At 37.1% G+C, this 13845-nt stretch overlaps 1 protein-coding gene across 1 annotated transcript in view; it reads left to right on the top strand.

The window, feature by feature from the left end:
* The window catches only part of RAPGEF2 (Rap guanine nucleotide exchange factor 2), a 226347-nt gene that overhangs the window by 165950 nt on the left and 46552 nt on the right, over positions 1 to 13845 (top strand). Inside the window, 5 exon segments of the mRNA XM_042469076.1 lie at positions 6343 to 6520; positions 7004 to 7140; positions 10878 to 11036; positions 12440 to 12592; positions 12911 to 13075. Of these exon segments, the coding sequence (XP_042325010.1) occupies positions 6343 to 6520; positions 7004 to 7140; positions 10878 to 11036; positions 12440 to 12592; positions 12911 to 13075 (792 nt within the window).

Raw genomic sequence — 13845 nt, 5'->3', positions numbered from 1 at the left:
ATGTAGCCCTTGAAACTTCTAAGGTAGCCCCGTCGTTCCTTTGAAATTTAGCATCATCATCTCAATTGATCCAGGGGTGTTCCAGCATCGCTTCTGGGCCATTGCCATGCTTGCATCAGGGGTCATACCAGCAGAGGGCGTTGTAGCAGCTTTCACCTCCACCTCCTCTGCCACCTGTTCCGCTGGCTTCTGAGTTCCTCCCCTCTGATGTCAGCCATGGTCCACTCCAACAATACTTTTTTCAATACTTTTGTGATAGCTATCTGTCCGTGTTGTGCCTCCTTTTTACATCCAAGAGACTCCTTGCCCATCACTATGGAGCTTTTTGCCTTCACCTCTTTAGTTATTTTCTGGACTTCCTCTCACATCCTCTTTTGCAGTAATGCTTGTTTAAGCTGACAGAAAGCCTCTAGAGGACATTTTAAAAAAAGGCAAAGGGGGAGAAGCAAATGCCCTCAAACATGTTGAAATGTCTAATAATACTCTTCCTTAGAAGCATGGCAAATGCTATTGGCTATTTCTGGACAATAATATGGCTTTCATTCAAGATGGATAGCCTCCAGCACCTCATGTAGGGCCAATTTGTCTTCCAGCCCCTGTTGCTCACCTCTGCTTTAAATCAGCCATCTCCAAACTCTGGCCCTCCAGGTGTTTTGGGCTTCAGCTCCCAGAAGCCTCAGCCACCTTGGCCAGTGGTCTGGGATGCTGGGAGTTAAAGTCCAAAACACCTGGAGGGCTAGAATTTGGAAATCATTGGCTTTAAATGAACAAAATATTTTTATGCTCTTATTCATTGTAAAAGCGAATGATATATAGTAATGTGAACATTCATAGATTTATTTATTTCATTGCAACTTCTTTAGCACATGTGTATGGTGTTTTTTCAGTAATTACAGTTGTCCCTCCATATTCGCTAGGGTTAGGGAAGCAAGACCCCTGTGAATATGGGAAAACCGCAAATAACAAAAACACCATGTTTTTACCTGAAGGACACCTCTCTAGGAATCTCTAGGTCCTCCAGTGCAACTCTGTGGTTGTAACAGAAATTTCAGGAAACTTAGATTTCTAGATTTGCAGAGCAAGGAATTCGCAAGAGGACCTAATAATTGAAAATCCATAAGTTTATTTCCATTTGTCGACAAAGGAAAACATTGAACTCAGTGGAATTCAAGTTCCAAAAGCTGAGAACCCCGAACAAGACAAAATGGCTCTTTTTATATTATTCAAGACAAAGGAGCTTCTTCAATACACCTGATTGGCTAATTACAATTTAAACATACAGAATTCTTACAATCAGAACAGAAATACATGCATACATTAAAACTGCATCATCACTCCTTACCCCCTCCTTTAGCCTTCCTTCTAACCTTGCTTCTGGATGTCCTTATCTCAGTAGTTTATGTTATGTCTTTCTACTGGTGCCAGCTTCCATCTAGGTCAAGATGCACTCACTATTCCTTTGCTCTAGTTTTCCTAAACTCCAAGCCTTTATTTCAAAAACTCTCTCTGGCTGACAAAAGTGACTCCATCTTTCTATAGTTTTTATATTTCAACAAGGAATTTCCACCACATGGTCAGTGTCCAACATACACTGATCATAGAATGGCACTGGAGTAGCTAATGGTCTTTCAGTGCAACTTTTAGTTAAAGTTGAGCACAACGTTGTACTGGAGGACCTAGACAGTCCTAGAGAGAACATATTAATGAAATCCGTGAATAATCAAATCTGCAAATATCAAATCTGCAAATATGGAGGGATGACTGTATTACATTATCTAGCTATATAGCATGCAGTCCATATTTAAATTCTGTTGAAACTGGAAAATGGCTAGCATGTACAGCCTATTAAACAAATTCACTTTTAAGAATAACGCTGCCTATCCTTTCATACAGGTACTTGATCTTTAGAATTTTCCCCCATCCCTTGTAAGCATCAAATTGAAAGCGATAGTTTTGGGAACATTCTCAGTAGACTGTTCCATTCCTTAAAATCATAACAGTTGTAGCTTAGCAGCTGCTTTGATACTAAATACAAATCTGAGGAAAAAGCAGCTTTATTTGAGATGACAGGCAGATATATGTGGGATTTATTGAATGTCTGGTCTTAAAACTGAAACATTAAAATGTGTTTACCTCTGGGTACCTATTAAAGACCTTAAACTATGTGTTGGCTGTCCACCACCCTCATTTTTGTATGATCTATGGCAGATTTAGATTTGGCAGATACTATTATTCCTCTGTGGTAGAGACACGGTGACTTCATATGTTTTACCCTGTCTCTTAAGTTCTTCTTTTTAAATAATAATAATAGCTTTATAGCACTGTTTAATCTCTTCATTCAATAGTTTTTTCTATTTGAAAGCAGTTTTTCTCTGCTACCCAGCTAACAGTTAGACAGCAGGGGGAAAATTCTTTCCATTGCTAGGCAGGCAGCAGGCAGAGCAACCAAGGTTCACCCACATGTGCTTTATTCCACACCATCCTGGCATTCAGTTTTCACAGACTGTATTTTAGGATAGATTTGTTTCCTTCACTTATTTTTCTAAAGATTGTTTTACTAATTTTACAATTCCTTGGCATACTAATAGCACACTGAGACCTCCCTCTTTTTGCCTGGTGAATTTGTTAGCTGATTAAAGATTATTAAAAAGTAGTTATTACTGATGTCAGTATCCTATACATGTTAACACCATTTTATTATGATCGTGTGTCTCATGGAAGGGTTTGAAATTGTTTGAAATAATACTGATGTAGAAATCATGGGGAAATCTTTGCCTTACTTTCACAGAATTTGAGATGTCTTTGTAAGCCATGTAGTCTTAATTTCTGGTCAATTCAGCATTTGTGATGCAAGATGCAGCTACTTTCCACTAACAAATGGTGGTCAAAAGACTAGATACTGCTAGAAAGCTCATCCCTTCCACAGGGCAATCTGTTTTATTTTTCCTTACTGTTTTGCTAATTGATTCATTACTATTTCCATCCATTGCATTTAGACTTGGAGCAACAGATAACATTTGTGCTCCATCGAAGTACCCCCAGCATAGCCAAAGGAGAAAATAAAAAGAACCTAGTTAAACCAATTACCACTTCTTCTAATGTCCACTTTTCAAACCAGTGTAAAATGGTCTCCAGAGTGACCAAAAGCACTGCAAGTTTGTCATGCCACCATCATACCTTCTGTTCAGCCCACTTTGAGCCAGGACACCTCACAGAACATCCATAGGAATCAAAGGAAACAAGGGAAAGTTGCTACCACAGTTTTCCCCTTAATCTGTAGACAAAACCCATTCTATAGTAGAAATAGCTAAGAGACCAGCAAGTGAAATGATTCATATTACCAGCATTCACATTGTCTCCAAGCAGGTAGGTTAATTTACAGTGCAAGGAAAAGCTGAACACTTTGGGAAGAGTATCACAGATAAAAAATTAAAAAGTATAACTGCACCCCTATTCTATTGCATACCAAGCAAAAGGTCTCAACAAATATAAGATCCAGAACCACTGTAACATGATAATAAGTAGCCAGTCAATGCGAGAAACAAATAGGTTTATCGCACGGCACTTGGAGAATGGGAATGGAAAGGAACGGAACGGAACTGGGGGGGAAACATGTGTTATTGCACAGGAGAATACCGTTGATGCCACCGGGAGTCTCTAATCCATTCCCCAACCATTCCACAGCAGCCAATTTTGAAGGACTGCTCTTCAAAATTGGCTGCTGTGGAATGGTTGGGGAATGGATTGGAACTTCCAGCGGCATCGGTGGCATTCTCCTGTGCAATAACACACATTTTCTCCCTGTTCCATTCCGTTCCATTCCCTCCATTGCATTCTGTTCCCATTCCTCAGAGTGCCATGCGATAAACCTAATAAACAGGCTCCAAGGTCCAACATTTAGAAGCAAGCCCCATTATATGAAGGGCAGATTTAATCACAGCCCACATATCCATGGCATTCTCACACTTGCCACCTGTGTGAGAAACTATTCCTTTTCTAGTGGTAGTTATATTAATTAGCAAATTTTCTTCTTTGGCCTTGAGAGTGCAAGTCAGCAGATAATATGGTGTCTAGGTGATTCTCTTGCTCACAGAGAAGAGTAGTAACTCCCAGAGTTCTTACAACACAGACCTATCAGTAGCAATTTGAATCTCTTCATATAATCAGTTCTCTTCATGATAGATTTTTAGGTATTTGATGGCCACTGTGCCTCCCCTTAACATTATCTCCTCCAGACTAAACATACCCAGATTGTTTAACTGTTCTTCATAGGTGGGCAACTCATTCAGTAATGAATACCAGGCCTTGAGCACACCTGTTGCATGATAGTCAATTAGCTCCCCATCCATTGCTTGTGCATTTCTTTTTATGTGTATGTATGTTATGTGCTTTCAAGTAGACTTACAGTGACCTCATGAATTTTATAGGGTTTTCTTAAGCTTACAATATACCAAGGTAGTTTTGCCAGCTTCTTCATCTGAAACATAGCCTATAGCACCTAGTGTTCTTTGGCAGTTTCCCATCCAAGTACTAACCAGGGCTGACCTGCTTAGCTTCCAAACTCAGGAAGGTTCTGGTGCCTTTAGCTCTTGATAATTTCTGGCAACTTTGAAGAAGCAGCCACAGTGAGTTAACCTTATTGACTGCAAGCTGTTCCGAGGCCTGTGGTTGCTTCCAAACATGACTGAGTTTGTTAGCTGTTGTTGGTTTATAGTACAGGTTGAATCTGAAATCCAAAATATTCCAAAAGCCAAAATTGTCCATATGGGTGGCTGAGATAGCGATGCCCTTGCTTTCTGATGGTTCAGTTCAGTGTACACAAACATTCTATTCAGAAAATTATTAAAAATATTGGGTATAAAATTACTATCAGGCTATGTGTATAATATGCATACCAAACATAAATGTATTTCATGTTCAGACTTAGATATTTCATTACATGTATGCAATTATTCCAGAATTAAAAAAAAACCCTCTAAAATCCCAAACACTTCTGTTCCCAAGCATTTGAAATAAGGGAGACTCAGTTTGTAGCCTCAATAAGAGTATGGGTTTAGAATCATGTTGTGGTCTACTATGGCATAGAGATATCTTACTGTATGTACTCATGTATAAGTCTAGAAATTTTAGTCAAAAGATTGACTCAAAAAAACCTATCCACAGGTCAATATAGGTAGTATCCTTTAACTCTTATTTAAAAAGGAACCATCCTCAGTGAAAGGCAAGAGTGTAATCTGTCCTGGAAGCACTGACACCCCCGCCCTCCTGGCTATTCTCTCATCCATTCAACCTTTAGTGCAAGCACAGTTATGCCTGCTGGAATTTTTAAAGTTTCTTTGGCATTGTTTTCATTTGCTTCATCCTTTAGATGTTTGGCATCTCTTACAGATAAATCCATGCTGGGCCTTAGTAGAATGGTGTTGCTATCAGCAATCAAGGAATTGTTATCTACATGCTCAAAAATCAATTACTTATTAATAGGTTTAGAATTTTATCAAGTATTGATGTTAGGCTGACTGGACAAACTTTTCACTGATCCACATTTCCCCAACTTTTGAAAATGGTGGCATTTCCCCATCTCTAGGCTTCTAGCCCTTTATGTTTTCTCCACAAATTCTCCAAGATTATAGCTAGTATCTCTGAAATAACATTTGCAAGTTCTATCAGTACCATGTGGTAATATTCATAAACCTTCCCCAATTTAAATACAGCTCTCCTTGAGGGGAAAGTCTGGGACAAAATAGGAATTGTATAGGAATTCAGTCTGTCTTGTTTAAAGCTTACCCTTATGAAATGAAATGGAATATAAAATTTTAAAAAATAGCTTGCCTTGACTGTATAGATCAGAGTAAGTTTAGAAAGTTACTTGACTAAGTAGCACAATAGATTTTAATCATGAGAAAATGAAATGATCATGTTTGATAGGTAGAGTGTAAATTTAATTTTTGAGAAATGATGAAATTGGCTCTTGATTTATATACTCTAATGGTGTGTATTGTATAGAAGGATCGGCACCAGTTTGAGACTAACTGTGGGGCCACCATGGTTATATTTTGATTGTTTAATATTACACCACAAGTTCTTTTAAACATTTTAATTATTTATTTATTGTTTATTGATAAAGTCATTGATATTTATCAGTGCTGGCAGGTGTTGCTATTTTGTAGTGAATGCCTATGACATATTTATCTCTCTTTCAATAAATGTATACTATAGTAAAGTGTCTTGAAAAGCTGCACCACTGGTCTTTTGTTGAGATGGTAGTAATTTAATTTACATGTTGTTGATTATGATGCATCCTATGAAAACACTAATTTTAGAATACTTTTATCATCATTCCAGGCCACAGAAAGTGAAGCTGGCGATATGGACCTGAGTGGGTTACCAGAGACAGCAGTGGATTCTGAGGATGAGGATGATGAAGAAGATATTGAGAGGGCTTCTGATCCTCTGATGAGCAGGGATATTGTTAGAGACTGCCTAGAAAAAGACCCAATAGACAGGACAGATGATGATATTGGTAAGCTAACATGGAAGCTAGAATGAGGGGCAAGATAGTTTCATTTCCTTTAGTAGCATTCAGGATCCTTGCCAAACTATTTTCTTTTCCAAAATTTAACTGAAATGATACTCAAGGCAATAATAAATAATAAAATATCCTGAAACTGACTATACTTTTGTTAATGCATATAGCTTTGCAAAATGTATTACTTGCTCCTGCTGAAATGTTTGAACACATTTGTCATATAAATTATAGAAATCTGGATTAGTTTTTGGGAATATTATACTTAACAACAGTTCCATCAGTGGAAGAGATGTGATGAGATGACAACTCTTTCAATGTATTTGCTTAGTACAAGTGGTTAATTTAACCTTGTTAGACTAAGAACAAAACAATTAAAATGTTTTTACAATATATAACATTACGGAGTAATCTGAGTTTCAGAATTTAATGACAAATAAAATTATACATGTGTAACTTAATTAATTCACTCTCTTTCAGAGCAACTCTTGGAATTCATGCATCAGTTACCAGCTTTTGCTAATATGACAATGTCAGTGAGAAGAGAACTCTGTGCTGTGATGGTGTTTGCAGTCGTAGAAAGGGCAGGGACCATTGTTCTAAACGATGGGGAAGAAGTGAGTAGATTGTAACTACTTGAATCTCCCAGACAACTCTAAATTAATATCAGCCAAGATAATAATGTTGTAGTATTGTTTATTTTACTGTGTTTCATTCAGTATGGGTGAGGTAGCCTGGTCACAATTTTGACATTTCTATAAAATTGATACATTGCTTTTATATGAATTTATTAATCTGCCTGTAAAATTGATTCATAAAAACTTTTTCAAAAATGTATGCTGATTTTATGAGAAATCTGTACTTAGGACAGGAAGTAACTGTTAGAAAAGAATATGGAGAAACAGAATGGTTTCCAGTTGGCAAGGGAGTCAGGCAAAGCTGCATATTATCACCCTACTTGTTCAACTTGTATGCAGAAGATACTGTACAAAGAGCATATTTAAACTCAGAAGGAAGAGGAGTAAAGATCGGAGGAAGGAACATCTACAATCCAAGATATGCATGTGACACCATGCTACTAGCTGAAAACATCATGGACTTGGAACATTTACTAAGGAACGTCAAGGAAGAAAGTGCATAGGCAGGCTTGTAGCTGAACATAAAGAAAGCAAAAATAATGACCACAGAGGATCTACATAAATCTAACCTAGACAATGAAGAAATTGAAGTAGCTAAAGATTTTCCGTGCCTTGAATCTAACAGTGATCAGACAGGAGACTTCAGTTAAGAAATAAGAAGACTAGGAATTGGAAAGGCAGCCATGAAAGACCTAGAGAGGATCCTAAAAAGTGAAGATATACAGCCAAGCACTAAAGTTAGAATTATCCAATCCATTGAATATGAGAGCTGGAAAGTGAAGAATGTGGATAAAAAGAAAATCCACTAATTTGTGATGTGGTGCTGAAGAGTGCTGCGAATACCATGTACAGCCAAAAAGACAAACAAATCTTTCCTTGAACAGATTAAACCTGAGCTCTCCCTGGAAGCCAAGATGATTAAATTGAGGCTGTTGTACTTTGGTCACATCATATGAAGACATGACTCATTAAAAAAGACAATAATACTAGGAAAGATGGCAGTAGAAGACCATACATCAGATGGTGAAACTCAAATAGGGCCTGCATCTACAACATCTAAGCAGAGCAGTGGAGGGCTTGTAGATGTCTCATACACAGGGTCTCCATGAGTTGAGGTAGTTGCTAGCTGGGAGATTCATTTGTGATATGTATGCCCTGAGAATGTTACAAACTGAGAAGCTCTCAACTTTTGCATTGATCTGCTGTAAAATTGACAGCATGTATTGTCTGGAATCAAGACAATGCATCTGCAGTCTTGTTGTTTAAACCTTGAATGTACCTCATTCAGAAGCAAATGTAAACAAATAAGGACAAACGGTCAAACCAAAAACATTACTCCCTCAGAGCAGAATGTCTAAAATTATTTTCACCACTTCTTGGTTTTTGCTCTAGAAGTACAGTGCATCTCCATTATATGCGGCTTTGAGCTTATGTGCAATGCCACGTGGGGCGCAAGGGGTGGCACATCCCATTTGGATGAATGGGGCGTGCGCCCGTGGCACACGTGCACCTCTGCACCGCTGCATGCACGAGTCCCATTCACTTGAATGGGACTTGAGCATGCACGTTATTTGGCTTATGCAGGGGGATCCAGAACAGATCCCTGCATAAGCCAATGGTGCACTATATAGCCTTGTATTAGCAAATGCTTCTTGCCATGTTGTTACTACTCCCAAGATGGGGGAAGTTTTTAAAAAAAACAGCATTTGGCACAATATGTCTGACACAGCCCAGTCTTCAACCCATGCTGTACCCACTAGTGGCCACAGGAATACATTCCAAACTCAGTACTGTATAGTGCATATTTGACTTGAACCTCTAGGTCTATACCCAATGGATTTTGCCAGATGAAGACCCCCCCCCCCAATTATAATTGTTCAGTTATTCATCTCATACCTAAGGTTCATGCTTCTTCGTTGTTGCTGTGTGCCTTCAAGTAGTTTCAGACTTACAGCAGCCCTAAGGTGAACCTATCATGGGGTTTTCTTGGCAAGTTTCTTCAGAGTTGGTTTATCATTGCCATACTCTGAGACTGAGAGAGTGTGACCTGCTCCTAGCATTCCTAATATGATGGTGTATAACAGTGTCCCCGACCTTGCCAATAGCCAGAGAGGTGTGGACGACCCTGTCCAGTGCAGCTACCCTCTGAGTGAAATTAAGATGTTCAAGCAATGCACATAATTCCATAAGTAAAGACTTACTTAGACCCATCATTACCACAGTTCAGTATAGGAAGGACTTAAGTTTACCTTTTATGGACAGGAGACTCCTTTAACAGAGTTTATTTTAATGCCCAAGTGTATCCTAAAGTTCTCATCTGAATTTGGAAGCTAAGCAGGGTCAGTACTGCTTAGTGCTTGATGGGAAAATGCCAGGTGCTGTAGGTTAAAAAACCCTTTGAAATTTGTGGAGTTGCCATAAGTCTACAGATTACTTCAAGGAGCATATACGCTCATAATGTTATGTTACTCTAACACTTTTTTTTGCTATGCTTTGCATAAAAGTTTATTGCATGCTTGGCCCTTGGAACAAGCAAGAAACCAGTGCATTAATGAGTGACTAGTGGGATGTTTTACTATTTCCTTGCTGCTGCTTCTTGGTCAGTATATCTATATCTATATATATCTGCACTGGATTCTCTATCATAGGTGCTAGCATGGCTTTCCTTCTCTGACCTGTTTCATTCATGGTGTCTTCTGTAGCTCTGTGCTTATCAGGGGTAAGCGGTGTAGGTGGTGTCTTTCTTGCCCATATTGGCTTGAGATCTCAGTTTCTGCACCTTTTCCATGAGGCGCACTAGAGATTGAGAAAGGACCCAGAATACTGAACCATTATTAGATTCCCTCTTAGCCCTGCTTGGCTTTTGTTCTCTTTGCCTGTAGGATTGCACCCTGTTTCCTGAAAGTAGCCATGTCTGTCCAAGCTTTCACACTCAGCTTAAATGGACTGTGATATGAGGTAGTGAGATCTATCACTGCCATCTCCTCCATTCTAGTCTTTGGTGGCATGATCCTTTTCCAGATCCCTGAATAAAACATGTAGCTTATGCTTAGATAAACGTTTTGAATACTTCAGTGCAAACTAAGCAACCAGCTACCAGATGCAAAGAGAGCATTTCCCAAACCAGTGATTTCAGATTTTGTCGATTGCATGAAGCATATGGTTAAAATATTGCAGTTTTCTAACCAGCATTTGTGCTGTACATGTTATATAGAAATAACCAGTGTTTTTCTATCCTGAACATAACTCAGAAATAAGCTCTTTTTCCTACCAAGAAAGTAGTCTTATATTCTATGTGTATGTAAAGTTTGTTAGCAAAGTATGCAGAAATGTAGTGCCCGTATGCCACACCCATGCACATCTGATAATTCTAGGTATATATAGAAATATATATTATCACTTCTCTTATACAGTTGGCCCACCCCTTCTGTGGGCTTGCCTTCTGTGGACTTGAGCTCACACAGAAGGCAAGCCCAAATAGAAACAATGGGGTACGTGCCCATGGTGCACACACCACGGCGTGCCATGGGAGCGCACCCCATTATAGTTAATGGGATTTGAGCATAAATTCAATTTCCCTTACGCGGGGGGTCCAGAACAAATCTCCGTTTCATTCATGTTGCAAGCAGTTGTTAAAGTAAATAGTATAATGTACCTGAAAAAGTGAAATGACTTTGCTCTGTTTGCATGTCCCACATACTTTGTTTTATTTTCAGCTGGACTCCTGGTCTGTTATTTTAAATGGTTCTGTGGAGGTCATGTATCCTGATGGAAGAACAGAAATATTATGTATGGGAAACAGTTTTGGTGTTTCTCCTACCATGGACAAAGAATATATGAAAGGAGTAATGAGAACAAAAGTGGATGATTGCCAGGTAGAACTTGAAATATGAATCAGTTTTTAGAATAGTATATACACATTAGAATGATTTAGTCATAATATGGTTTTGTGTTCTATGTCTAAAGTATGTTTAGACACGTGTTTAGAGTTGTACTTGAATGAGGAGGTTAAATTAGATTCATATGCATGAAAATAATAAATAATGTAAATATATGACTGTCTAATCTAGAAATAAGTGAATTTTTTCTCTCATATACTGGCATAGAAAATGAAAATCCACTATTCATACTTAATGAACTTGGCAGGAATATTTTATAGTAAATTTCATAGATTTGAAATGCAAGACTATAAAAAATAAGGTTCATGTTCCAAGATAGAAGTACATTAATTAAAATGTTTTTTTTCCACACCACATGATAATAACAGTTTGATCTGTCTTTGTGCTGGAATCCCAGAATTTATGGTTTGGTTGGGTACGTGGAATTAGTTGAGTGTGTGGTTTCTGGAAGAAAACTCTGAATGTCAGAATCCTATAGGCCAGATCTGTGGCTGTTCAAGTTGTACTGATGTCCTTTAATTGTGTAGTGTCCATATATTATAAAACAAAATAAACTGTCAAGTCTCAGTAGTGCTAACAAACTGGGAATATAAAGAACATTGTTCAGTTTAGAAATATGTTGTGTGCTTGGGAAAGATGGGCCCTGAATGCCTGCTAGAAATAATAATAGATTTTGTTTTAATTTCTTTATGGTAGGAAATTATATTGTGAGGAAAGAAAAGAAATCATTTAAGAACTATTTGAGTCAATAATGGAAACCACACATTAGAGAAAGAGAAATATCATTCACTTTTTATATGTCCTTAAGACAAAAGCTAGGAATTTCCCTAAAGAAAATGTCAACTAAATTTAACTTTTATTTGGGGAAACAGGAAAAGGAAGATAGTGATATGAGATTACTGTGATAGTCATTAATTCATATTGAATCAATTAATCACGCATTTTCCTAAGGCAAGAATGATAGTAGAATTTATCTTACTAGTTTTTATAATAAGGCACATTTGCTCTTTCATTGTGTAAAAGGATGCTAACGCTACAGTAATAGTAGAAATTTATCTTGTTTATAATAACCTTAATAGTCAGCTGTTCTAAAGCAGAAATTGTGGAAGCTGTGGAATTTTATGTCTAAAGTATCTTAGATTTGACAAAACAAATGTAAAGAAATAAGCATATTCCTAAATACAAAGATAAGTCAATGAAAAGTAACCACTTAAAGCTGTTTATTTTTGAGTCAATCTGACTGTGTCATTGTTTCTGTTACACTTCAGACTGACAAAACAATAGCAAACAAGGAAAAAACAGCAACATAAAAAGAAATCAAAACTTTAAAAAAATTAATAGTCTTGAGTATATCTTTTGCAATATGTCTTCTTTTCTAGTTTGTGTGCATAGCCCAGCAAGATTATTGCCGCATCCTCAACCAAGTGGAAAAAAACATGCAAAAGGTAGAAGAGGAAGGAGAGATTGTTATGGTAAAAGAGCATAGGGAATTGGATCGCACTGGAACAAGAAAAGGTCATATTGTTATCAAGGTATATTTTGTATATCACAATGTCCAGAATGGCAATTTTACATAATCTTATATATAAACAGAAATTCTCAACATTTCTTTTTAATCTATATCTTAATACTATACTGATCATTTCCTATTTTACAGATACTGCAGAATAAGAATCTTATGAGGGAACCCTCTCCCCCAAATTATTGATTTTTAGAATTCAGAGTATTTTCTCATTGTAAATATAGTCCAGTAACTATACCATTCTGTCTTGACTTTAATGAAACAAGCAAAAGGATGCAAGTTGAAATGCATTCATGTGTAGTGATGTTTGAACATTTACATTTTATAGGGAACGCCGGAAAGGTTAACAATGCATTTGGTGGAAGAACATTCAGTCGTGGATCCAACATTTATAGAGGATTTCCTGTTGACCTACAGGACCTTCCTTTCCAGTCCAGTGGAAGTGGGAAAGAAGTTATTGGAATGGTTCAATGATCCTAGCCTCAGGGATAAGGTTGAATTAATAATGACCTTCTAAAATTTAAATGTCTGTATTTTAATATACTTCAGTTAGGGCCTGAAACAAATGATAAGCTGATATGCTGAATTACTTTGACAAAAAGCAGGCAAGAAACATTATTTTTACAATATGAAAAAATATTTTTGTGGAGATAAAAATATTCTATATAGTTTTGCACTCTGCCTCTTTATTCAAGTACTTATGTCCAAATGAACCAGTAAGAATAGTGAATAACCAAAAAAGTCACCTGTGGTTTGGAGACAGATTCTTTTATATCTCATTTCCACAACTACCAGTTTTTTAGTTTGGTAGATTTCTTTTTAATTTGATGTCTCTTACTGGAGGTAGAAATTTAAATTTACATTTCTGTTTGATTTGAGGATAGTATAACCATTCTGTGCAATTACTGAGGACTAAACACATTGGTCACACTTTACCTCGTACTTAAAAAACAATAGAATAAATAAATGGAATCTAGTGACCCTTTTTCTTGTGTTTCTTTTGTGAATTGGGAATTATTAAAGCATTTGGAATATAAACAATAAAGACTGGGAAATGTTTTCCTAGTTCCTTTAATTCATTTTATATATTAAAAATTAGTAATTCTTGTTTGTAGCCTATGTGCAGTAATACCTAAATAAGAAGTTTATGTATAATCAGACATATACATAATAATTAGATGTATAATAGGTTCAAAGTGTGATGAAGCAACAAATAATTCAAAGATAAAGTGCTGTGCTGACCTTTATTTTCGTCCCAAATTG

This window comes from Sceloporus undulatus, chromosome 5 (assembly GCF_019175285.1).
Source record: "Sceloporus undulatus isolate JIND9_A2432 ecotype Alabama chromosome 5, SceUnd_v1.1, whole genome shotgun sequence".
Classification (NCBI taxonomy): Eukaryota; Metazoa; Chordata; class Lepidosauria; order Squamata; family Phrynosomatidae; genus Sceloporus; species Sceloporus undulatus.
The sequence above is the reverse complement of the archived record's forward strand: the minus strand, read 5'-3'. Positions and strand labels throughout refer to the sequence as shown.